This window comes from Hirundo rustica, chromosome 21 (genome assembly GCF_015227805.2).
Source record: "Hirundo rustica isolate bHirRus1 chromosome 21, bHirRus1.pri.v3, whole genome shotgun sequence".
Taxonomy (NCBI): Eukaryota; Metazoa; Chordata; class Aves; order Passeriformes; family Hirundinidae; genus Hirundo; species Hirundo rustica.
In genome coordinates this window covers 7,056,335-7,077,647 of record NC_053470.1, presented here as the reverse complement: position 1 = coordinate 7,077,647, position 21,313 = coordinate 7,056,335, and the positions used below count along the sequence as shown (strand labels likewise).

Below are 21,313 nucleotides of genomic sequence, written 5' to 3'. Positions count from 1 at the left end.
CTTCACCAACTTCTTGTCTCTACACTTTCCACCATCCAGATGTCAGCAGCTTTCAGGTAAGTTCCCAGTAACTCTCAGATCCAATACTTCGCCTTCCAGACTGAGAGGAGAGGAGCCACCTAAAGATGGCTCCAGTGAGGGCAGACAGGTGTACTGGTCTTTGATCCTTTCCATCTTTCTTCCCTGATTTGTCTTCTGTGATGGAGGAGTCCCACCACCACCATTTATTTGCTTCTTCACACCCTGACCAATGATCTGCTCAGCAGAGAGAATCCACCTCCAACCCACATCTTCAAAGTGCTCAGGGCAGAGTGACTGGACTGAGATTTTGGCTTGCCTGTCACAAACTAGAGCCAAGGCTGGCTCCAGTGAGTGGAAGGTGCTGTGGAAGAACCATCCAAAGCCATTATCCCAAATTATCCCAACACGACCATTATCATTCCATCTGATGATAAAGAAAAGGCTAAATCATACAGAGGCTAAAAGAGAGATTTTTTTAAGGCAGATGGGACACAATCATTCCACGGGTGGAACGTGGCTGTGTGTTCAGATACTGGAGTTCAAACCAAGGACGACCTACCTAATGCCTGGTAACCTCTCCAAACATGCGAGGAGGAAAAGCTCGCTTTTATACTTTGCAAGCTCTTGCATTCCTTGCTTTAAATAGTTGTTTGCTCTCTTCATCTGAGTGGAGTACAGAGAATGGCTATTTGCAAATGTAAAACCCAAGATCAAGGAGCTGTGCTTGTTCACCAGAGAAAATAAAGCAGACACTAGAGAAGCTCTTTAGAAGGAAGGAAGGATTTTCAAGAATACCACATGAGGCACCTAGATACCACCAACAAGCCACTGAAAAAGCCATCCACCTTCTTGGAATACTTTTGGAAATTCACCTCATAATGTCAGATTGTATTCAGAACCTGAAAGGAATATTTTCACCATCATACTCTCACAGAATGGGGAAGAAGGGATATAAGAGGTAACTTATGTTCTCCGCTCTTATCTCTGCTACACTACCAAAGTGTTCTTTCCTTGGCTTCTTCTACCTGCATCACTTCCCAGGTCTGGTACACGCTGTCTCCTTGGATGACATTGCTAAATCACTTCACTACAGCTAAATACAATGGTTTAAGGAGATCTCAAGTTGCTCTCTCAACCAACCACGTTATGAGAACACCACCAAGAAAGGTTTCCCCCTCCCATGACCTTTTGCTGATTCAGATCCCACAGAAAGCAATGCTGCACTGCAGAGCAATGCTCAAGCTGTGGGTTGACATACCTGACCATCCAGAGACGCCTGCCCTTCTTGGCTTCAGTTAGACCTGTAGTTTCTCTTTGCAAATTAAGTTTCGAAACTAACACATTAAATTGTATTGTTGCACAAGGACCTCCATTTCCAGTCTTTTATCAGCAGGAATGATATTGCCTTTCCATACACTAGACCTGTTTTCGTAATACTACGGTTCATCAGAAGTTTTTATGTTAATACCAAATCAGAAATAATACACATGTGATTCATAATAATCTAACTGAATGGCTGCACTGAATGTCTTGTAAGAAATTCTGGTAAGGGAAGAAACTCATTAAAGAAATAGTGACTACTATTATCCCACAGCATATATTGTTCTACTGGAAAGTTTCCTTGAGTAGTTTCTTTAATTAGCAATTTGATACTTTGAAATAGTGTGATCTCCACAACACAGAATTTGTAACACAGACTTGGCTGGCAAAACAAAGGAAAACAAGCAATCTTTTCAGAGTTTGCATCTCTAGGGCATATCTTGTCATTCGCTGCTGTATATACGTGTATAACACGGCGGCACTGTTCTTGTGGGATTTTGATTCTTAAAAGTTACTTAGATAAAGAGCTTTTTTATTGGAACATTATATATTGTCCTTTTCCCCTCTTTTTTAGAAAAATCCACGTAAAATATTTGCATAACTTTGGGCTATTCAAATAGAAGACATTGACCCCAGCTGTGTTCTAGTGAATGAATCATTTATGTAGGAGCTCATTGCACAGAACGTATGGTATTTTATCTTTGCTGGGTTTCTGCCAAATACAGTCTGTAACAATTTTTCCCCTTTGCCGCATTTACTGCTCGATATCCTTTAAAATATACCGGCTCCAAGTGTGAGAAAGCAAAACAGATCCTGGCTGGCTCTGGCTGGGAGCTGTTTGTATGGATAACCCTGAGCTGGCACCGAGGTGCTCTTGTTCTTGGAGAACATCCATTCCAGATCTGAGACTCTCCTCGCGCTGACTGCTTTTAATAAACATTGAATCAAAGTCAATTTAAACCCGCAGGGAGCTGCAGAAGCCCGGGAGCAAGGGAAAACAGGGATCCTCTTCATAAACAACACAGGAACTGCCCCAGTGAGAGACACAAACTTCCACTGCCTGGAACACCCCAAGCCCTGCACCTGCAGGAAAAGCCTGTGGGGAGTTAGGGACGATGTTTCTGCCACAGCTCAGTTACAGCTATCTTCCAGGTATCACTTAAGTGGTGTTTGGGCAGGACATATTTCTGCCCAGAAGGGCAAGGAAAAAAGATTATTTCATTAAGTGACTGAGGCACGGCATGGCCAAAGCCACTATTACACCGGGTTTGATTTGAAACGGTAAGCGAGAGGTCAGGCTCTCTCTACACTGATCTCCTGGGGGAGAGGAGATAAGGCAGAGTGCTAAGATTTCCTCGCTCCCACATGAATAGATAAGGTCTGAATGAGCAGCCTCATCTCTAGGCTGCTTCCCTAAGTGTTTTTCATAGCTTTCACTGGAAAGCCTCGTACCTTTCTACTCTGAATCACATAATTATGGTTTCCAGAAGAAATTCAGAGCAGGATCTCCTCCCACAAAATTTCCTCTCACCTGCGCTCCTTTCATCACAAAAGACGACTATTTGTCAGCACTACCTCTACTGCTGAAAGGGTTCACAAGCAGCTCAATTTAGCAGCCAGAGTCAAGAATATCTCCCCATGCACAAGCCTCTAAAACGTGTTTGTGTGCGGCGTGAGCATCTCCATGAGGAATCATTCATTCAGGACACACGTGCAGTCTCGGTGCGTTCTCCCTGCTAAGCAAGGAGCTTCTTTTACAGCAGACAACCTCCATCACCAGGAGGTTACTTTGTGGTTTCCCAGGGAAGCCTTGCTCAGATGGAGACACTGCTAGCAGGATGCAGCCCCATTAATCTCTGCCATCCCAGTTCCTCATGCCTGAGCTGTTCCCTGTCATAGGAGGCTCCCTCTTCATCACACCCTCCCACGTGCAGCAGGAACATAATAGCCCGGGTAAACCTGGCCCTGGGTAAACTCCAAATACAGACAAGACTGCTCTGAAAGCCACCAGTTAATTCATCTTCCAGCAGCAGATTATTTCTGATGTGAAATGTTCGCTCCAATTCCCTCAAAAAGGCAAGCCAGGGTTTCACAGCTCTGCAAGCCCTTCCTGAGGGAGTCACCCAAGAACCTGCACTGACACCCGTGCCAGTGTTCCAGAGTTGAAAGTGCTGCTGTAATCACATGTGACTGCTGTATAAACTCCAGTTTTGGTTGCTCATAACTTCATCTATAATTAATTGTTTAGGCTGAAAATTTATCCAGCTGGATTCAGCCTTGGGCTAAACTCTGATTTTGGCTGAAATGGCTTGTGTCTCTCCCAAGAATATATATAAGGAAAAATACTCTCTTTTGCCCCTGTTAAAAGTGTCATTTTTGTAATTTACTGAAATGTTCTCACAGCTCCACGCTTCTAAAAGCAGCACCTTGAAATACTGGCAGACAAATGCTGTGAACCACATCTCTTCATATTCAGAGGGGGAGAGAAGGATCACAATTTGGCTGTTTTCAGCCTCAGATTTAAATATATAAAAACATGTATAGGTATGTACATGCATACACACATGCACATATATATATTTTACTCTGACTACCCTCAGTGCTGAGCAAGCTTGCTGCCCCACAGACACACCAGTGAGGGGAGGCACACAGAATCCAGCAGAGGACAAGGACACTTCTTCTGCAGCTGCAGGGCCTGGTAGAGCTTTCACTGCAAACATGTCCTTTTTGTAGATTCTTTGAGGCACCAGAAGAGAGCTGGAGGCAGGTCAAGCTGAGCAGGACACAGTGAACACAGGAGAAGCAGCTACTGAAAAGAGCCTGTGGTGAGCCTGGCCACAGAGACAAGTCTGACCTGTAGGCAGTGAAGACAACCCTGGGTGCATGTGGAGCAGCAAAGACAAGTCAAAATGTTCAAGAGTGGTTCAGTAAATAGCTTCTGTCTGCTCTGAAAACAGCCAGAGGTGTCTCTACAGAGGTCTGTTCCACAATGAGGCAGAAGTGGAGAAAACGAGTACATGCTCACTCATGATAAAGAACACAGCACAATGAATGCAACCTGCATGAACAACCTAAAGTTCCCTTCTTCAGGAATATCTGACGTTGAAACCTTATGACAGGCTAAAGATGCTGTACCCACTTTCAGAGGGGGTGCAAACCCAGTGATTTCTGGCCGTGCAGAAAACAGGCAGAAAGCACATCTGGCTGCAGAGAACAAACTCTAGAAACTCAGGAAGTCTTGAAAAATCTGAACAGAAAAGTGAAAATTACTTCATTAAGATTTTTACCAATGCGACAGAGTCCAGAGGTGTCATTAAGAAAAAGAAACCCCAGCACACATCTGCCTCTGAGATAACCAGGAAAGCAAAATGAGGCCACTGTAACTAAGAAATTCAAACACTTACAGACAGTTCTTACTACTCTGTGAACATGAATCAGTACAAGTGAAAATGGTGCACAGATGGGCCAGCACAGAAGCGACAGAAGTGCTGTGATACTTACAAGAGGGGGAAAAAAAAAAAATCTTCCTTTACAAGTGTAAATATACCAGAGAAATCATCCGCTGGCAGCACAAACTGGGCTTTGATGTAGCAAACACTCCCACCAGGGATGGGAGGAGTAGGCACGGTAGACGTTGCAGCTGGAAGACAGTAGGCTCAAAGCCCTGAGCTTTTCCGAGGAGTCACAACACACACGAACATTCCAGACACGCAGACCATTTAAAGTCTTCATGCAACCACCAGCAAGGGGCCAAGCACTGTCCCAGGCCACGGAGAGCTGGAAGAATTGTGGTGAGAGTTGGGTCTAACAGCTGGAAAGAGCATCGTGGCACCCCACCAGCCTGGGCTCTGGTGCTCTGCTCACGACACCAGACATGCAACAGCTTAAAGACACACAAATCAAAGCTGGTGGTGCTCTGCATGGAGCCAGGGAAGCGGCAGCTGGAACACTCTGTGCAGCTCTGGGGTCCTCAGCACAGGAGGGGCAGGGACCTGCTGGAACAGGGCCAGAGGAGGGCCATGAAGGTGACCAGAGGGAAGAGGATCCAGGGAGACCTTAATACACCTTCCAATACCTAAAGGGGCTACAGGAAAGATGGAGACAAACATTTCACATGGGGCTGTTGTGACAGGACAAGGGGTAATGGCTTTAACTAAAATAATTGACTTTGACTAGATGCAAAGAAAAGGTTTTTTACAATGAGGGCAGTGAAACACAGGCACAGGTTTCCCAGAGAGATGGTAAATGCCCCGTCCCTGGAAACATGCAATGTCAGGTAGGATGGGGCTCTGAACGACCTGATGTTTGGACTGGATTTTAAAAGGCACCTTTCTATGATTTTTGGGGCCCTCAGCCTCTCAGCAATAACACGGGGGTCTTTTTCTCCAGCCTCTCAGCGCAAGCTGCACAGTTCACAGCGAGAGCAGGGGGCTGAGCTCTCCAAACTAATCACATTCCTCCCCACACGTCTTCCCCTCACCTGTAAAACAGCAGTAACAATATTTACACTTCTGCAGTTGGCTCAGGGTGCGGGAATGGAAACTTAATTACCATCGATGCTATTCACCTGTGAGGAACCGCTCACAGCCTGAGCACAGCAGGAATGAATCCAGCCCAAGGAGCCCTGAGAGGAGCTGCAGGAGACAGCACAAATCTCATCCCAGCGGTAAAAAGGTGTGGCAGCTTTGCATGGCTGAGAAACAGCTTCCCCATCACTTATGAACTAGTTGATAGTGAATTATCACAGAATTTCATAATGGGTTTCCAGTTTGCAGGTCAGGCAAACTCCTGCCATTCAGCTGCTCTGCAATGACACACGTACTTGTGTTCTACAGGAAAACTATTTTTAAACAATAAATCCAGCTTTCCAAACCTCTGGTCTCCCCTGGGTCCCTCTAACAACTTTTGTGGGTTTGTGCTACATTGTCTCCTTCTTGAAGACCTTTTTTTCCCCCAGTGTTGCGTGAAAGACCAAGCTCAGCAGGGGAAATCAATTAACAGAGCAGACAGCTATTCTGCCATCAAATGAACAAAATGAAATAGTACCAGAGACTTACACTTACAGTCACCCCAAAGTGTTTCACATGACAACAGCAGGGAAAACACAGTCCAGACTGTTGTTTTAATGTTGATAATATTCCAAAATCCACAGCGCTTACCAGCTCCTCAGTGGAAATAAAACCTTTGACACCGGTGGGAATTCTGTCTGGGCACGAAAGCTGCTTGTTATATTATGATCCAGCAGTAAGAGTCTGTTTTGATTGTCGGATGTTCAGCACCACTCCCTGCTACGCCTGCCCAGGGCACCTGGACTGACAAGCAGAGGACAAAACTTCAGTGGAATTGCGTTAGGCTTGGATACATCTGTGCACTCACGTGCTTTCTGCCAAGGCTTGTGCTGCTGAGGAGTTGATTCTGCTCTCCACTACGGGCAAGGTTTATTTATACTTTGCAATCACCTCCCAGCAGCTGGAGGGCTGCCCGATGTGTCAGCCTGCTCTGCTGCAGAGCGTTGGCTCTTTGCATCTCAGCTGGTTTCTCACTGCTGCACACATCCTTGGACCCAGCACTGGGTGCAACAAGGCTGCCAATTTCCCCCCAAAATCATGAAGATGTTGAGGAAGGGGAGAAGGAAAGTGTTATGATACGGCAACAGTAAGAGGGAAAAGAGTTAAAAAGAAGACAGGAAGAAAATTCAAAGGCACACGAGTGTAAGACAGCATCACTTCAGGCATATGTCAAAATAGTGTCAGATTTTTCTCTGTTCATTAAGTCAACAGTTAAACACCCACCAGCTCTGCTTTTTGCTAGCCCTGGAGTTTTGCTGCACCTGGAGAACCCCTCTATGACATCAGCAGTAGAAACAACTGAGTTTGTCAGCAGAAGACCTCATTCAAGAGTAGGTTGAGTAACCCCTTCCACTCGTGCCATCATGAGGGCCACGAGCAGGGCTCAGGTCACAGACTCCATATGGTGGAGACCATTCCAAGCACAACAGAAGCCGTGGGAAAATGGCCTGAATTTTATCAATTTTTCCTAGTTTTAAGTCACACGTAGCAGCGCTTAATATTTGTCCCCAGAGTTTGATAAGAAGAAAATTATCCCCATAATACTAAATTAAAAGTCTCAAGTTCACATCTATCCAGCTAACACTGTAGAGATCACCAGCCTGTGGTGAGGAATGGTACCAGCAAGGGAACATCTACAGTCTCTGCATCCTGGGAAGAATTTTCCCTCTCCAGCACTTGGGGTTCTTAACTCCCTCTCATTTACAGAAGATTCACAGAGAAAGAGTGCTTTTCAATAGGACTTTGAACCTGTAACAATAATTAATATAAAATTACTGCCCAATCACAAAATTTTGTGGTGCAGTTAAAGAAAACCCAAACAAACAACCCACATGCAAAAACATCAGAATAAAAAGTTAGTTTCCTTTTTTGTGCATAACTTTTACTCAATGGAACTTTGCCATTACAGGTAGAAGGATGAGCAAACAAGCAAACCCTTATTTACAAAAGAGAGATAGCATCGTCTAATGGACACATTGGATATTAGATTGAGGCTATGGTAATTTCCTAGGACTGTATTTAGATGAAAGAGTCTGGGGTTTTTAGTGGTTATGGCCTCAAAAGCCTTCCCAAGGGACATACATAATTTAGCTGTGATAAGTCTCCCTTAGGTTTAAGAACCAAGAAGACAGACTCATCTCTCTTCTGCAAGAGCCAGCATCCAGAATTTGGCAATAAACACACTTTCCTCCCAAGCAGTGTCAGCCCTGAGTTGTACCTGCTCTTTGCCATTACCCCAACACAGGCACATAAATCACCCCTGTCCAGTCTGAGGGAAAATCCCACACAGACACCTCGACTGCCCTGACGTTACCTGTTCTGCACTCAAATTTCCACACTTCTCTGTCCAAATAACGCTGCTTTATGCACTTGCACACTCTCAGCAACAGGGACAAAGACTTTGGTGAAAGTAAGCTTATTTAAGGGTTTGGGGTTTCTTCCCCATTAAAAAAAAAAAAACCACCAAAATTCTCCCCATTTGTAACTATGAACATTCCTCACTAGTCCTCACCTCAGTCAGCCAAAAATCACATGAGGTCTTTCTGAAAAAACTGAGTTCTGTGCAATGAAGTTATTAACTGCTGGGAAAGGCAGAAAAGCTTTTTTACAGCTGTTCACTGACGCACTGAATGTCACCTTACACTCTGTAGCCCCTTTTGGATTATGCAGACTTCTGGACCAGGCTAAGAAAAAAACCAAAAATCTTGGCCAGAGCAGTTACACTGCTTATTGAGATGTGTTTTTTTGTTTTCTTTTTTTTTTGGTGGGGGGGGGGGAGGGCAGGGTGCAGGGGTTGAGTTCAAGCCTCAGATTCTCTGCCAGCAATTTCTGCTCCTGGTAGAAACTAAAAAACAAAGCAAACAAACTAAAAAAAAAAAAACCAAACCCAGCAAAACAAAATAAACCATCCCACAGAAAAATACCAGCTTCATCTGCTTTTCAGGAATCCAGAGGAAAAACAAAATGAGTTCCTAAGGCATTTGCAAGAGATGTGAATCGAGCCCAAAGGCCCAGCATCCTTCCATCAAAAATCACAGTTATTCTGATAAAAGCCAGCAGTGCCTGGCTCCGCACCAGATTGCTCCCAGACACAGTGCTGGGAAGTGGGAGAGGAGCAGCCTGGCCATGCCAGCTCCCCTTTGGCACCCTGGAATCACATCCCTGTGCATATTCCCAGAGAAGGGGAGAGCCTGCTCAACCTGGTGCTGAAATCCCCATCACTGGGGCTCGAGCCTGTCCACACAACAGCTTTAATGACTCTCACAAGCCTTTCACGCGGGGAGCACGGCTTGTGCTGCTCACTCCAGTTTCAGACAGGTGCACAAACCCTGTCATCCTGCAGTGAAAGAGGCCAGAATTAATTTCCCCTGTTTAATTTACGTTTCAGCATTTTTATTCTAAAGCCGCACACGGGTGCTTGGGTAGCAGCAGGTGCATTTCATCGGTACATAAACCATACCCAAGCAGTCCTGTTCTCCTTCCTGCGTGCTCCTGCCAGAGCACACCACTCCTCACACCCAGTCTGCTGCTTGGCTTCCTTTTCCTCTTTCCCTTTTAAACGGCACAGACAGCCGATGAAGAGCCAGGCACTCACCTTGACCCAGACTTGAATCTCCAGCAGACTTTCTCAGCAGGAACGACCAGGTTTGAAATGAGAGGAAATGCTTGGCAGGTGTTCCCAGAGGACCGGCCAAAAATAAATGCACTCTCTACTTAATTTCCATCTGAGTGCTACTAACATTTCTCCTTTAGGAGTGCGGCTGAAGCATTTGATTTACACAAGGTGAGGCACTTGTTAGCAGACCCAGCACACAACAGGGAACAGTCAAACCCATTTTAATCACCTATGTATGGTGCCCGCGCTCTCCATATAGACCAGGGATGTTTTAGGGTGTGATTAACTGCAATTAGGAACCTACCTCTCACCTTTGATTATAGCAGTAGTCTAGACAGCTAGTGCTGGCAGAGAACCGACAGACTTAAAACTACCTTGTACAAATATTCCCCAACGCGTCGGTTCCGCAAGGAAACAGACCGGAGGCTCTCTGGGATGAGGGTTACACCGAGTAGAGTAACACTTGGCAGGCAGTGAGGAGCAGGTAAGGCTGTTTACAGGGAGCTCTGCTCAGCCGTGACTTCCAGCAGGCAGCTCCCCGCATCCAGCGCGGAACACCGCAGGCTGGGCGGACCGAAGCCCCTGAGCCACTTCCTCCCACTCAGCTGCTGGCACTGGAGGAGAAAAGTCTGCTGGATGTCAGCTCTGGCGCACGACCAGAGCCGGCTGCGTGGCCAAACGCCAGCCCGTGGCTCAGGAAAACCTTCTCCTTCCTTCTGTACAGGGATGCAGCTGGGACTGAAGAGCCCGGGAATACCCTCGAGTCCTGTAGCCGCGGGTTGCTGGCAGACGGCTGCTTGGAGCTCTCATCTCCTACTGCTTGTCTTTTCCTCTTTTTCCCTCTCTTTTTCACAGAACCAATTGGATCATGACTTCAATCAAGACTTCAGAAAACAAGGCATCTAGAAAATTTGGTCAAATGCATTCCAGCATCATTGAAGCTCTCCCCCCACCACAAAACTGGCAAGTTTTTTTTACTTAAAAAAGATTTGTTATATTTGAAAATAGTGCCATAAAACAACACCTCAGGGAGGAGATAGACTAAGGTCGAAATGTAGTTCAGCCTCTGAAATTACTGAATTAGTAACTAAAATGGTGCTTTCTATAAGTCCATCACTTACCAAGGGTAATTGATTAGTGCCTCTGAGGGGCTCTGAGATCCTCCGGATTACATGTTCTGTGCCTGCTGAATTATTTGGATAGAAAGAGATTCAGAATTTTGTGTGATCCAGTATTACCTGTCCCATTCAGCATTTCCCCTTCCCGCATTTTTGCTCAGTTAGAAAAAAGGCGTGCTAAGCCCAGGGAGCAGATTTTAAAGGGCAGCAAGAAGAGCTGAGCACGACACCTGGTAAAATACAATGAAAAGCAAATATATTTTTCCACTGAAAGTTTCTCTGATGACTGTTTATTCCGCTGTTTAAAGATTACAGCTCTAATCCAGCTCAAGAGAAGAGAATGGAAAGTCACATCTCCGACGGGCAGACTGCACCGCAGCCCCGAACAACCTGCTACGTTCGAGGCTCCAGCCTCACAACACATGCTCTGCGGTGCAATTTGGAAGCATTTAAGCTCAGCTGCCTTAAACACAGCCCGAACCAAGAATAGCCTCGGCTCCCGGGCACAGGTCAGGCGATGCTGAGTCACTTGCTGGCCGGGGCCCAGGCTTTCCAGCTGCCTTGGGCTCGGCCTCCTTAAAGACACAACTTGTGCCTGCCGCACGCAGCCCCAGCTCCAGCTGGCCATGACCAGACAGCGATGGCACCCTTGGATGCCAGCGGGTTTAGCCAGATGCGTGATTCCAATATGAATTCCTGCTTCGTACCGCCCCGTTTCCCTCCAGCTTCGGAGCGCGGCACTGCTTGCTGCCTCCCTGCCCATTCAAAGCTACATTCATACATCTCTTTGTAATTATGAATCAACTCCCAGGCATCGGTGCACACCCCAGGCTCACACGGAACGGCAAACAATATACTGTCACGGGTTGCATCAGCTGCACGATGCTCTCTCATGCCTTCAGGCTCGCTAAAGCTGATCCAACGCTAATATAATAATAGCCTTTTTACCCGCCTCCTCCCCCAACAATTACCGGGAGGCTTGGAAAGCCATTGAAATGCAAATAGCACACGGAGAGGTTATTGGGAACCAGACTAGGAAGGTACAAATGCCGTCCTGCTAGTTTCCTTTCGTTTGACACGAACGGGACTGTAACCCTGAATTTCTCTTTGTATAAACAGGGAGAGAGGGGCGGTATCGTGGATGTGCAGAGGGCAGTGTAGAAGCCGAAGCGCATCTTCTCCAGCATCGCTTCTCTGTATCTGGGACCCCTGGTACTCCCCTCAGTGGCTGCAGCCGCAGAGAATTGCACGGCACAGGAGTGTCCGTAGCTCCGGTAACAGGAGCGTGCCAAGCTGCACAAACTCACAGAAACGCGCTCAGCGTGGCTTTGAAAGATCTTGCTCAAAGGCAAGGCACCGTGGAGCCTGCAGTTTGAAACACAGTCAGAAAATACAGCGCGCCTCTCCCTGTTATCCCACCGCATCCTTCAGCCCAGGACCGCCTCCCCCGCCCCATCACGGTCTGTTTGCCTACTGTCTTCTCAGGTTTTCACCAAGGACAAAAAACAAACAAAAAAGAGCTTTCTGGACCCAGGGCAGTCCTGACACTCGGCTGGAGCAGCAGCGAACAGCGGTGTGCACCAGCTGCTGTGAGGTGACATGGAACTACGATGGCCCAGACACTTCTTCAGGCTCTCAGTCCCCAATAAAGCCTCAGGAATATCTCCTAAAAATAGGAGGCATTCTCATCCCCTCTTCTGTAGCAAAACAACCTATAAATATCACAAAGAAGATGTTTGCCCTGTTACTAACGATTCCCCACCCCCTTTCAAAAGGGCCATAGAGAAGAAGAGGGTCCAGCACCCGGTGCACAAGGGATAACTTGTTTGCTCCGGCGGCTGAGGGCGAACCTGACGATAGTTCATAGCTACCCAAGGGCAGTTATTAACATGACAGAGCCAACATAGATGGGGAGGGGCTAAAGGGTCAGTGGGAGGGACAGACAGGAGAATCTAACCCAGGAGAATCTTTTTGCCAAGGTAGCGAGACAGCACGGCCATCGGTCATCCCCAGGGAGGAAGGGGAGCTTTCAGCCCTGGAGGTTTTCGGACGCGGCTGTGGCTGATGTAACCTGGGTCCCGCTCCGATGGGGCTTTCGGGCTGGAGACCTCCAGAGGTCGCTTCCAGCCAACAATTCCACAGCCCCGTAACCTCCACGTTAAATACCCGGCAATTAAAGGGTGAAACTGTAGCAGCTCCTTCCCCGGTACTTCTGTACTTTCCCTGGAGCCGGGCAGAGCACCACCGCCCCATCCCCGCACCTCTGCGGGCACAGCGGGCTCCCCGGCGCCGGGGCTGCCGCTGCCGGGGCTGACGGACGGCGGAGATCCGGCAGCGGCAGCCCCGGTACCGCTCCCTCCTTCCCCGCGCCTCTCCCCACCGCTCTTTGCCGCTCGGGTGAGCAGATGCGGGACCGACGCCGGCGGCAGCCCCACTCACGCCCGACGGGAGTTTCACCCAGAGGAAAAAGCCGGCAGGTACCGGGGCCGGGCCGTGCCCCGAGGGGTCCCCTCGCAGATCCCCGCTCCCTGCGCGGGGCCGGGGCGGGGACGCGGCCCGGCGGGGACGGGCGGGGGGCGGTGGCGCGGAGCCCCCGCCCCTCACGGCCGCGTCCCGCCCCGGCGGAGGCGGCAGCCGAGCCCGCGGCAGACGCAGCCCCGCCGCGCCATGGCCGGCCGCCGCCTCCTGGGGCTGCTCCTGGCCTTCGCCGCGCTGCTGGGCGCAGGTAGGGCGGCCCGGGCCGGGCCGGGCCGGGGGGAGATGGGGCCCGAGGGGAGATGGGGCCCGGGGGCCGCGGTGCGGTGTGCGCATGATCGCCGCGCGGGGCCCGGCCCAGGAGCGGCGGACCCCGGCCGGGCTCACCCCGCGGATGCTCCCCCCGAGGGCTGCAGGGGTTGCGGTCCCCTCGCCGGCGGGGATTAGCGCGCTGGGTATATTCCGCCCCTCCCGTAGCACGGAGCCTGTTCCCGGGGGGGCTCAGGGGGCCGGGGAGATGCGGCCCGAAGAGGGGCCGCAGCCGGGAGGATGCGCGCCCGGGGGATCGGCTCGGGGAGGGGGCTGCACCCTTCGGGCCGCGCCCTGCGCGCAGCACCCCGACTCCGCAGCGGATGGCGGGGTGCCAGCCTGTGCATCAGAGCCGGGCCACAGGCGATACTTGTCCCCCTGCCTTCTCCCGACGCTTACCTTGAGCTCTGCCCGCCTCCGGCCCCCCTGTCCCGGCTCCCGCCGTTGGCGCTGGGGCCGGTCCCGCAGCGGTACCCGCAGGTAGGGCGGCTGGAGCCCTGCGTTAGGTGACGGTGCTGGTGCCAGACGCGTCTCGGAGCGCAGAGTCTGCCTTCCGGTGAGTGTGTTACAGCGGCGTTTAAGATGTGCGATGCTGCAGGTAGAAAGCCCTGGAGCCAGCCTGGGGCTCAGCTCATCCTAAACCGAGGTAGCCGTGGAATCACCGCCAGAGGAATTTGGGTTTGTCTCCCTGCTCGCTGAGCTGTGGGATTAGCGGATTCTCTGTGTGACCCAAATTTGTCGGGCTGCGGGGTTGTATTCTCACTCCTTTTTTCGTCCCACTGTTATTTCCGCAGATCAGAATAGTCTAACCCAGAAATGGGTCCCAACTGAGCAGCAACTAGGAAGGAAAAAAAATTCCTGTTTTTAGGAGGGTGGGGAGGAAGAAATGAAGATCAATGCAAAGCTTACCACAACTCTTTGTCTCCTGAAAAAAACCCAACAGTACTCTTAAAAAGCAGTGTGTTTGAATTGAAAAAAAAAAAAAAAGTCCTTCCAGAGGTTATACAGAGAAAATAGACAGCAATTATGGAAAAGGCCTCAGGAAAGTTTTTCTCAACAAAATCTGCTATTAGCTAGGAGGCACTTGGCAAGCACAGGCTGGTTAGAAGATATCAGCATCAAAGCAGATAGTGAACTAAATCCCAAGCCGGTTTTGCTGTTGGAATAGATTAGGTTTTCCATGAGTCAGCCTGGAATTAGGTGGTTTGCATTTGGTACTTACCTGTTTGTGCGCCTGGAATGCTAACAGCGTGATACAGAGTTGCTTGTGCTGACCAGGTTAGCAGCTGCATTTTTAATTGACGGATATCAGCTTGACAGGCTGTGCATAAAATCCTGATTTTAGGTTAAAAAAAAGAATCTGATTAGTCAGTGCTAAAGCTATTAGTATTCAGTGTTGTTCGCAACGTGGGCAAACAAAAATGCCGTTCTGTTTCATTTTGGAGCTCTTGGGCTGCAGAGTCCAGCTCTTAAATATCCTTGGCTGTGATTGTTTCAAAACGAATTTCACCGAAACATTCATAAATCATTCCCGCCAGCATGCGGCTTCACAGGTGATTGAACAACAAGTTTGTCTCCTCTCCGAGCTGTTTCGAATCGCCTCTCCATGGCAATCGCTGTGTCAGGGAAGCGGGCTGTGCACTTGCGTCCCCTCCCGTGCCTACACGGGACACACCGAGCCGAGGTGCTGGAGTGTGGGGCTGCCTTTCCTCGTGGCCTCGCCTTCCTCCCCCGGTGTATTCCGGCAGCGGTTCTCCCAACCCATGGGTGGGTGCCTGTTCCTCCCTCTCTCTCTCTCCCAAATGTGTTGGAACAGCTTTGCAGCGCGCTGAGAGAGCCTTGGGAGCCCTTCCCCGCCTGAGTGCTGAACTGGCCTTTTGGGTACCAGCACAACCTGCCTGCCATCATTCTGTATCCGTGGGGAGATGTCGGGTGGTGGGAAGGCAGAGGGTTTCCCAGGCAGGGCGCTCTGTGCCATGTCTTCAGAACGGCAGCAGCAGAAATCACACTTCTTCACTGCTGCTATTCCCCGGTGCTTTTTTTTGGCTTCTTGTTCTGAAGCAGTTGCTCCAGCAGTGCTGAAGCAGGCTGTGGGCAGCCCCGTCTCTTAGAAGCTCAGAGATTTGTAAATTACCAAAAGCTAAGGATAACAAACAACAAAATCAGCACTTAGCGCGATTCCTGCAACTATGGCCCAGATCCAGCGTTGACACAAGACTGATGAGTGTCTTGTCTGCAACTGTCCGGCAAAGCAGGAGCAAACTTTTCCATTGGAAAAAAAAAAAAAAAAAGGGTTTGGGTTTGTCTTTGATCAGATTCAAGTGCATTTCCCTTCATTCATGGCTGTGTGCTTCAGTGTCCTGTCAGTGGGCACAGCTGTGTGTGCCTCCAAGCTGCCTCTGCCCACAGCCTGTCTGCCCGTGGCTGCAGCGCTGGAAACAGGCGCTGCTTGCAGGCCACCAACCCACTTACCAGCACTGCTAAACCCAGGTGTATTCCCAGTGTGTTGAGGGGCAGAAGCATTTAAGTATTTTGAGACACTGGAGAAAACCAAACACCCTGCAAAGCCTCCTGGCTGTAGCCAGAGGCAGGCGTTCCCTGCGCCAGCGCGTTGCGTGGTGTTTTAAATTCACAGATCTGTGACTTTTCCCGAATGTAGTTATGGTTCACGTTCATGAGTCATTCAGAGTTAACCACGTGCTCGTGGAAAATAGTAAGAGTCAAACAAGAAACTTACCAGTCTTGTCATTTTCCTCTCTCCCGTCCTCAGTCTCTTAAGCCAGTACAGAAATGCATTGATGCATTTTCGTGGAAACTCACAAATTTGACGTCTGATGGCTTTTTGGAGGGAGCACAAGGTTTCCTCTCGCAGGCCAGGCAGGAGGGGCACGTGCAGTTTTTGTGCTTCACGTTTTGTAAGAAAAGGTTGAAGAAAAACTTTGCTCTCCAAACAGCGGTAAGAGCAGCTGGGCGCGTTCTCTGGAGTTGCTGTCTCAGCACTGACAAGTCGTCCCCCGTGTCTTCACGGGCAGCATCTCGCAGATCACCTCTGGAGTGTGACTACCAGCACCCACCAGCAGTTACACAAATCACCTAGATGTGAAAGCAATATTAGACAGTATAATTAGCTGTATGTAAGTGTTGCACAGACGGCTGCAGGCACTGCGGGCGTCTCCACACGGCAGTGCCCAGTGGAGAGCATGGAGAAGGCAGAAAGGAGCCATCTCTCTTCCAGATGTTTTTTTTCGAGTGTTTGGACTCTGCTTTGCACTGGGCAGCTGTGGGTGCAGCTGGCAGAAAAGGGGGTGCCAGTGCCAGGTGACCCTGTGTCTCTGTGCCCATCACTTGCTAGGGTCACTCACCATGGATGTTCCAGAAGAGTTGCAGGGAGGAATTATTTGGAGTAGAAGAGAAAGGCTTGGTTTGGCACTGTTGTCGAAACTCAAGGAGATAGCAGCATTGTATAAAACTGCTAAAATATCTTTGTTATAATACATTATTGTGTTATTAAAGTTATAATTACCAGGTATCAGTGGTGAGTCAAAGTAATACATTTAAAGAATAATTTATACTTAGATAATGTCTTTAGTGCATATGACAAAGCAGGAGAAGCCAAATTGGTTTTCTTACAAATTATGTCTGATCTTAGAACACATATGCATTAATTAAATGTGCCATGCTCAGATATTTATGTACATAGCTGCGGAAATAATTAATTTCCATGGTTCTACTTGTATTTTGAAACTTTTTCTTCTACCAGCCTCGTGATAAATGTGCTTGGAAATGGCTGTTTAACTCTTGAGGATTTTTCCCCCCTCTACAAAAATGTCATTTTTTCTTACATCTGTTGCAAACACTTCAGCCCTTAAAGCACATAAAACAGAAATGTCTATTGATCTCCTGAGCTGGCTAGAATAAACATTTAAAACTACTTGGTTTAAACCCAAATTTGTTTTCTTCTTGGAAGAATATCTCCTGGAGGTTTAAGGCATTAACTTTACAATTAACTAAAGGAAAAACTGGGGTTTTGTTAGACATTGCTTTTGAAACCACTCAAATAACAAAACATGTGTTTAATAAACTACATAACACTGATGGCAGAGAAAAGCTTTGCAATAATTCCTTTGTAAGCCGATTGATACAATTCACAATCAGTGGAAGTGCTCAAATACAGGAAAATGGGAGAAGATGAACGTGGCACATCAAAATGCAGAACATGAAAACACTTTGAAAGGGAGACTTCAAAGTTGGAGCTCCAGATGCTGGAATCACTAGCTGTGATTTAGGATGTGAGCACAGGAACGTGACTGCTGAGGGAAGAACGCTTTTGAGAAGAAAACAGTGCTGATACAAGCCCAGTAGCCGTGGCAGAGAGAGAGGCGAGTGCTGCACTCACAGAGATTTCAGTGGAGCTGCTCAGGGTCAGCTTTGGGTTTGATCTTCTGAGAGCTCAGCCTGCTGCTGCGATGGGGCTGGAGTTAATGCTAGTAACACATTTGTGAAACTGCCTTGCAGTCACTCCAAAATCCTTTTCCTTTGCTTTTCAACCTTGTCTAGGAAATACAGAAACTTACTGTGGGATGAGAAGTGGGGCCACGGGCAGAAAGCTGATGCTGAGTGTGAGCTCTGTCTCCCAACCATACGAGCAGCATCTTCAGGGAAGGAGACAGCCAGGTTGCTGTAGGGATCTGGTGCAGTCACTACATACATGTGTAAAAAAAAAAAAACAAAGCAAGCAAAACCAGATGCATTGGCAAGATTCTGGAGGTGGTGGCTCAGACAGAGAGGAGGGACACCGGGAACAGGGGGAATGTGAACAGGCAGTGAGCAGCACAGGCTGGAGTCTCAGCCTCTCCCCTCCTGAGCAGAATACCCCGTGTTTGCCGGGGAGGTGCTGTGGGAAGGCGAGGACAGCAGCTCTGCAGTGCAGCTCTGGTGACAGGGCAGACAGATGCCCTCAGCCACAGGAGAAGGCTGAGCCCCCCATGCTCTCCCAGAGCCCTGCTCCATCTGTCAGCATTACCTGAATCTTCATTCCCACTGCTGCTCTGCTTCTGATTTTAAATAGCACAGTGTGACAGGAGCATCACACATCCCAAGTGATGAACCAGCGTTTTTACCGCATAATTCCCTATTTACCTACTTTTAACTACAGCACCTCCTCTTGATCTTTACCTGATGAGAACAATCTTTTTCCACTGGGAATCAGGTGATAAGCATTTAATCTCCTGCTTCAGTTTTCTTTGGACTCCTACATCACTGACTTTGTCATCAGCTGTTCCACACTGGGTTATGCACAAAATGCTTTCGTGCCACAATTTGTTGTCTGGTCGATAAACAGGCATCTTTGGCAATAGGCAAATTTGTAGTCATTAATTAATGTGTAAGCAGAAATCAAATGGCTAATGTGGATGTACAGTGTAATCTTTCTGGGTAGACAGCAGGCAGGAAAACATGGAAGCAGCTGTTGTGGTGTAATCCCAACTGGCAACTCAGCCCCACACAGCCATTTGCTCACTCCCCCACATCGGGATGGGGGAAAGAATTGGAAGGGTAAAAGTGAGAGAACGCATGGGTTGAGATAAAGGCAGTTTAACAGGAAAGCAAACCAAGGGACTCACTCCCCACTCCCCGTGGCAGGCAGGTGCTCCATCACCTGGAACAGTGACTTGGGAACACAAACACCATCACTGCAAGCATCCCCCCTTCCTCCTGCTGCCCAGCTCTGCCTGCTGAGCGTGGTGCCAGATGGGCTGGGACATCCCCTGGGTCACCTGGGGTCAGCTGTCCTGCCTGTGTCCCCTCCCAGCTCCCTGTGGAGCCTCTTGCTGGTGGGGTGGGTGAGGAGCAGGAAAGGCCTTGGCTCTGGGTAAGAGCTGCTCAGTGACAGCAAAACCAGCCCTGAATTATCAGCACAAATCCAAACCACAGCCCCACACCGGCTTCTATAAAGAAAATTATCTACCCCGAACCAAACCACCATATCCCCCAGTTTTCAGCCCTTCACCCACCAGTAGAGGAGGAAAAGGAGCTTGCTGTGCTTTTGGACCTTCACTAGGAATCACAAGACAAGCGAGCTGGGGTCCGTGTCTCCCACTCTATGCCTGGTAGGGCTGGGAGCAGAGCACTTGGGCACAGGCTGTGCCAAGCTTGCCCCTAGAGTGGTTTGGGCTCAGATCCTGCTCCTGTCCCAGCCTGCCTGTCCCTGGCAGGGCTGGCTCTCAGCAGTGACTGTCTGGGCAGTGATCATGGCACCCCCACATCTCCCCTGCCCTTGCTGCCAGGGCAGGAATCCATTTCTCCAGCAGAGGCCTGCACACAGCATCTGATGGGGAAAAACCCAAGCCCAGGGTGACACTTGTTTTTTTTTCCATCACTAAAAAGCCATCTTTAACCATTCTCTATCCTGTGCAGTTGGTTCAGTGCTAATTTCCCCTTGGACTCTTGCAAAGCACTCGGGGTGTGAGAATAGAATAATGACACTGTCCATGTCCTTTCCCCTTTAAGTATATACTTTGTTCTTCCTTTAAAAAGTCTCAGACAGCAAGAAAGTGGAAAGGAGAACCAGCTCCCTTTTTTACCAGACACACCTTTAAGTTATTGAGGGTTACCTGGAGCATTTTCCTGCAGTCCCAGGATAGGTCAGAGATTTGCAGAGCTCCTGCAAGAGCTGGGACAGGCTGAGCTCATCCTGCCCTCCTTAGTCCTTGGCCACAGTGTTCTGATAGCCACTCCAGGCACAGAAAGTTGGGCATCACCCCATCTTCATCACAGGTACAGAGCTGGGCTCAGGCACATCCCAGAAGGGGAGGAGCCTTAAATATTTCTGCTGTAATCCTTTCAGCCTTTTGCTCCAGCTGCAGTTGATCTGGGACTAATTGGAAGCAGTTTTGGCAGTGCTGTGGCAGAGCCCTCTTTGACACAAACCTGAAAGGATAGCTATCATATTAAAGGTGCCTAGAAAACATTACCTGCTCCATGTACTGAGATAGCAGAGAGCCCTGGAAACCTGGAAAGCTCTGAGTGCTAACACTGAAGAAAACTGTTTCAGTTGGCATCTTATGTTGCCAGAACAGGACTACCTGGTCTTGGACCATCCTGTGATGGAAGAGCTGCTGAAACATTTGTTTCAGGTGGGGTCAGAGAGAGGATCCTGGTGCGGAGCCAGAGATAGGGCAGACCTTGTCATTGTCATCAAGATGGCCACAGCACTCAAGAGTGCACCTTTAAAAACTTCAGGGGGCTCCAAATACCAGTACCTTGTTATCTAAAAGTCTTTCATACCTTTTCTATGTTGCAGTCCCATGAGCAGCTCCACAAAGCTCTGGCTCTTTCTCTCTTCTTTCTGCAGTTCCAACTCGCTCCTTCCTGTCCCTGGCACGACCACCTAACCCTGTCTGTCCCTTGTACAATGTCTGACCCTTTCTGTCCCTTGCACAACCTCCAGTCCCTTCCTCCTCACAGCACGGCCAGCAGACTCCAACTGACTCTCTCCCACCAAATTCACTTTTTTATCACATCCACAGCTGTGAGGACAAGGCTGTTCCCACTCTTTGATAATTAACACAGCTGCAATGTATGGGGGGCAGGATTGCCTTTAGCACTATATCTGTCTGTCTTCCCACAAGACCTGGCCGTCAGCTGCCAGCCCGAAGCATTTCATGGGAAACCCCCCCACAAAGCCTGTTCCTGGCTGTGCTCCTGCTGACCTTGATGGGGCTTGGCTTTCCCTCAGAGCTGTTTAGGGTTGCTGCTGGCACCCAGAGGTGTTTGTCTGTCTGCAGTAGGGTTCCTTGCAGCCTCCATGCCAGCCCCTGGTAAATAGGGCGGGCTCTGTGCCAGCCAGTTACCAGATGCAGCTGTTGGCAAAGAATAGTCAAGGGCGC

The 21,313-nt window shown here is 49.0% G+C and overlaps 1 protein-coding gene and 1 long non-coding RNA gene across 10 annotated transcripts in view; one reads left to right on the top strand and one right to left on the bottom strand.

Annotated features, from left to right (window-relative positions):
- Positions 1-1,387: 1,387 nt before the first annotated feature.
- Positions 1,388-20,899, bottom strand: LOC120762014 (uncharacterized). Of its 9 annotated transcripts, XR_005703790.2 has the most exons (9): positions 20,712-20,899; positions 20,039-20,354; positions 18,002-18,127; positions 16,165-16,520; positions 14,650-15,689; positions 13,827-14,265; positions 10,647-10,711; positions 6,501-6,648; positions 1,388-5,425 (listed from the first exon to the last, which is right to left on the bottom strand). It is a non-coding gene; the product is annotated as an uncharacterized LOC120762014 (long non-coding RNA). The 9 variants fall into 9 exon arrangements; XR_005703793.2 differs by lacking the exon at positions 1,388-5,425 and having other exon boundaries at positions 5,995-6,653; XR_009208455.1 differs by lacking the exon at positions 1,388-5,425 and having other exon boundaries at positions 5,995-6,648.
- CD99L2 (CD99 molecule like 2) overlaps positions 13,272-21,313 on the top strand; it is a 28,327-nt gene continuing 20,285 nt past the window's right edge. The window contains exon 1 of the mRNA XM_040083950.1: positions 13,272-13,368. Within this exon, the coding sequence (XP_039939884.1) occupies positions 13,311-13,368 (58 nt within the window). The 5' untranslated portion in view covers positions 13,272-13,310. The remainder of the gene's footprint in view (positions 13,369-21,313) is intronic.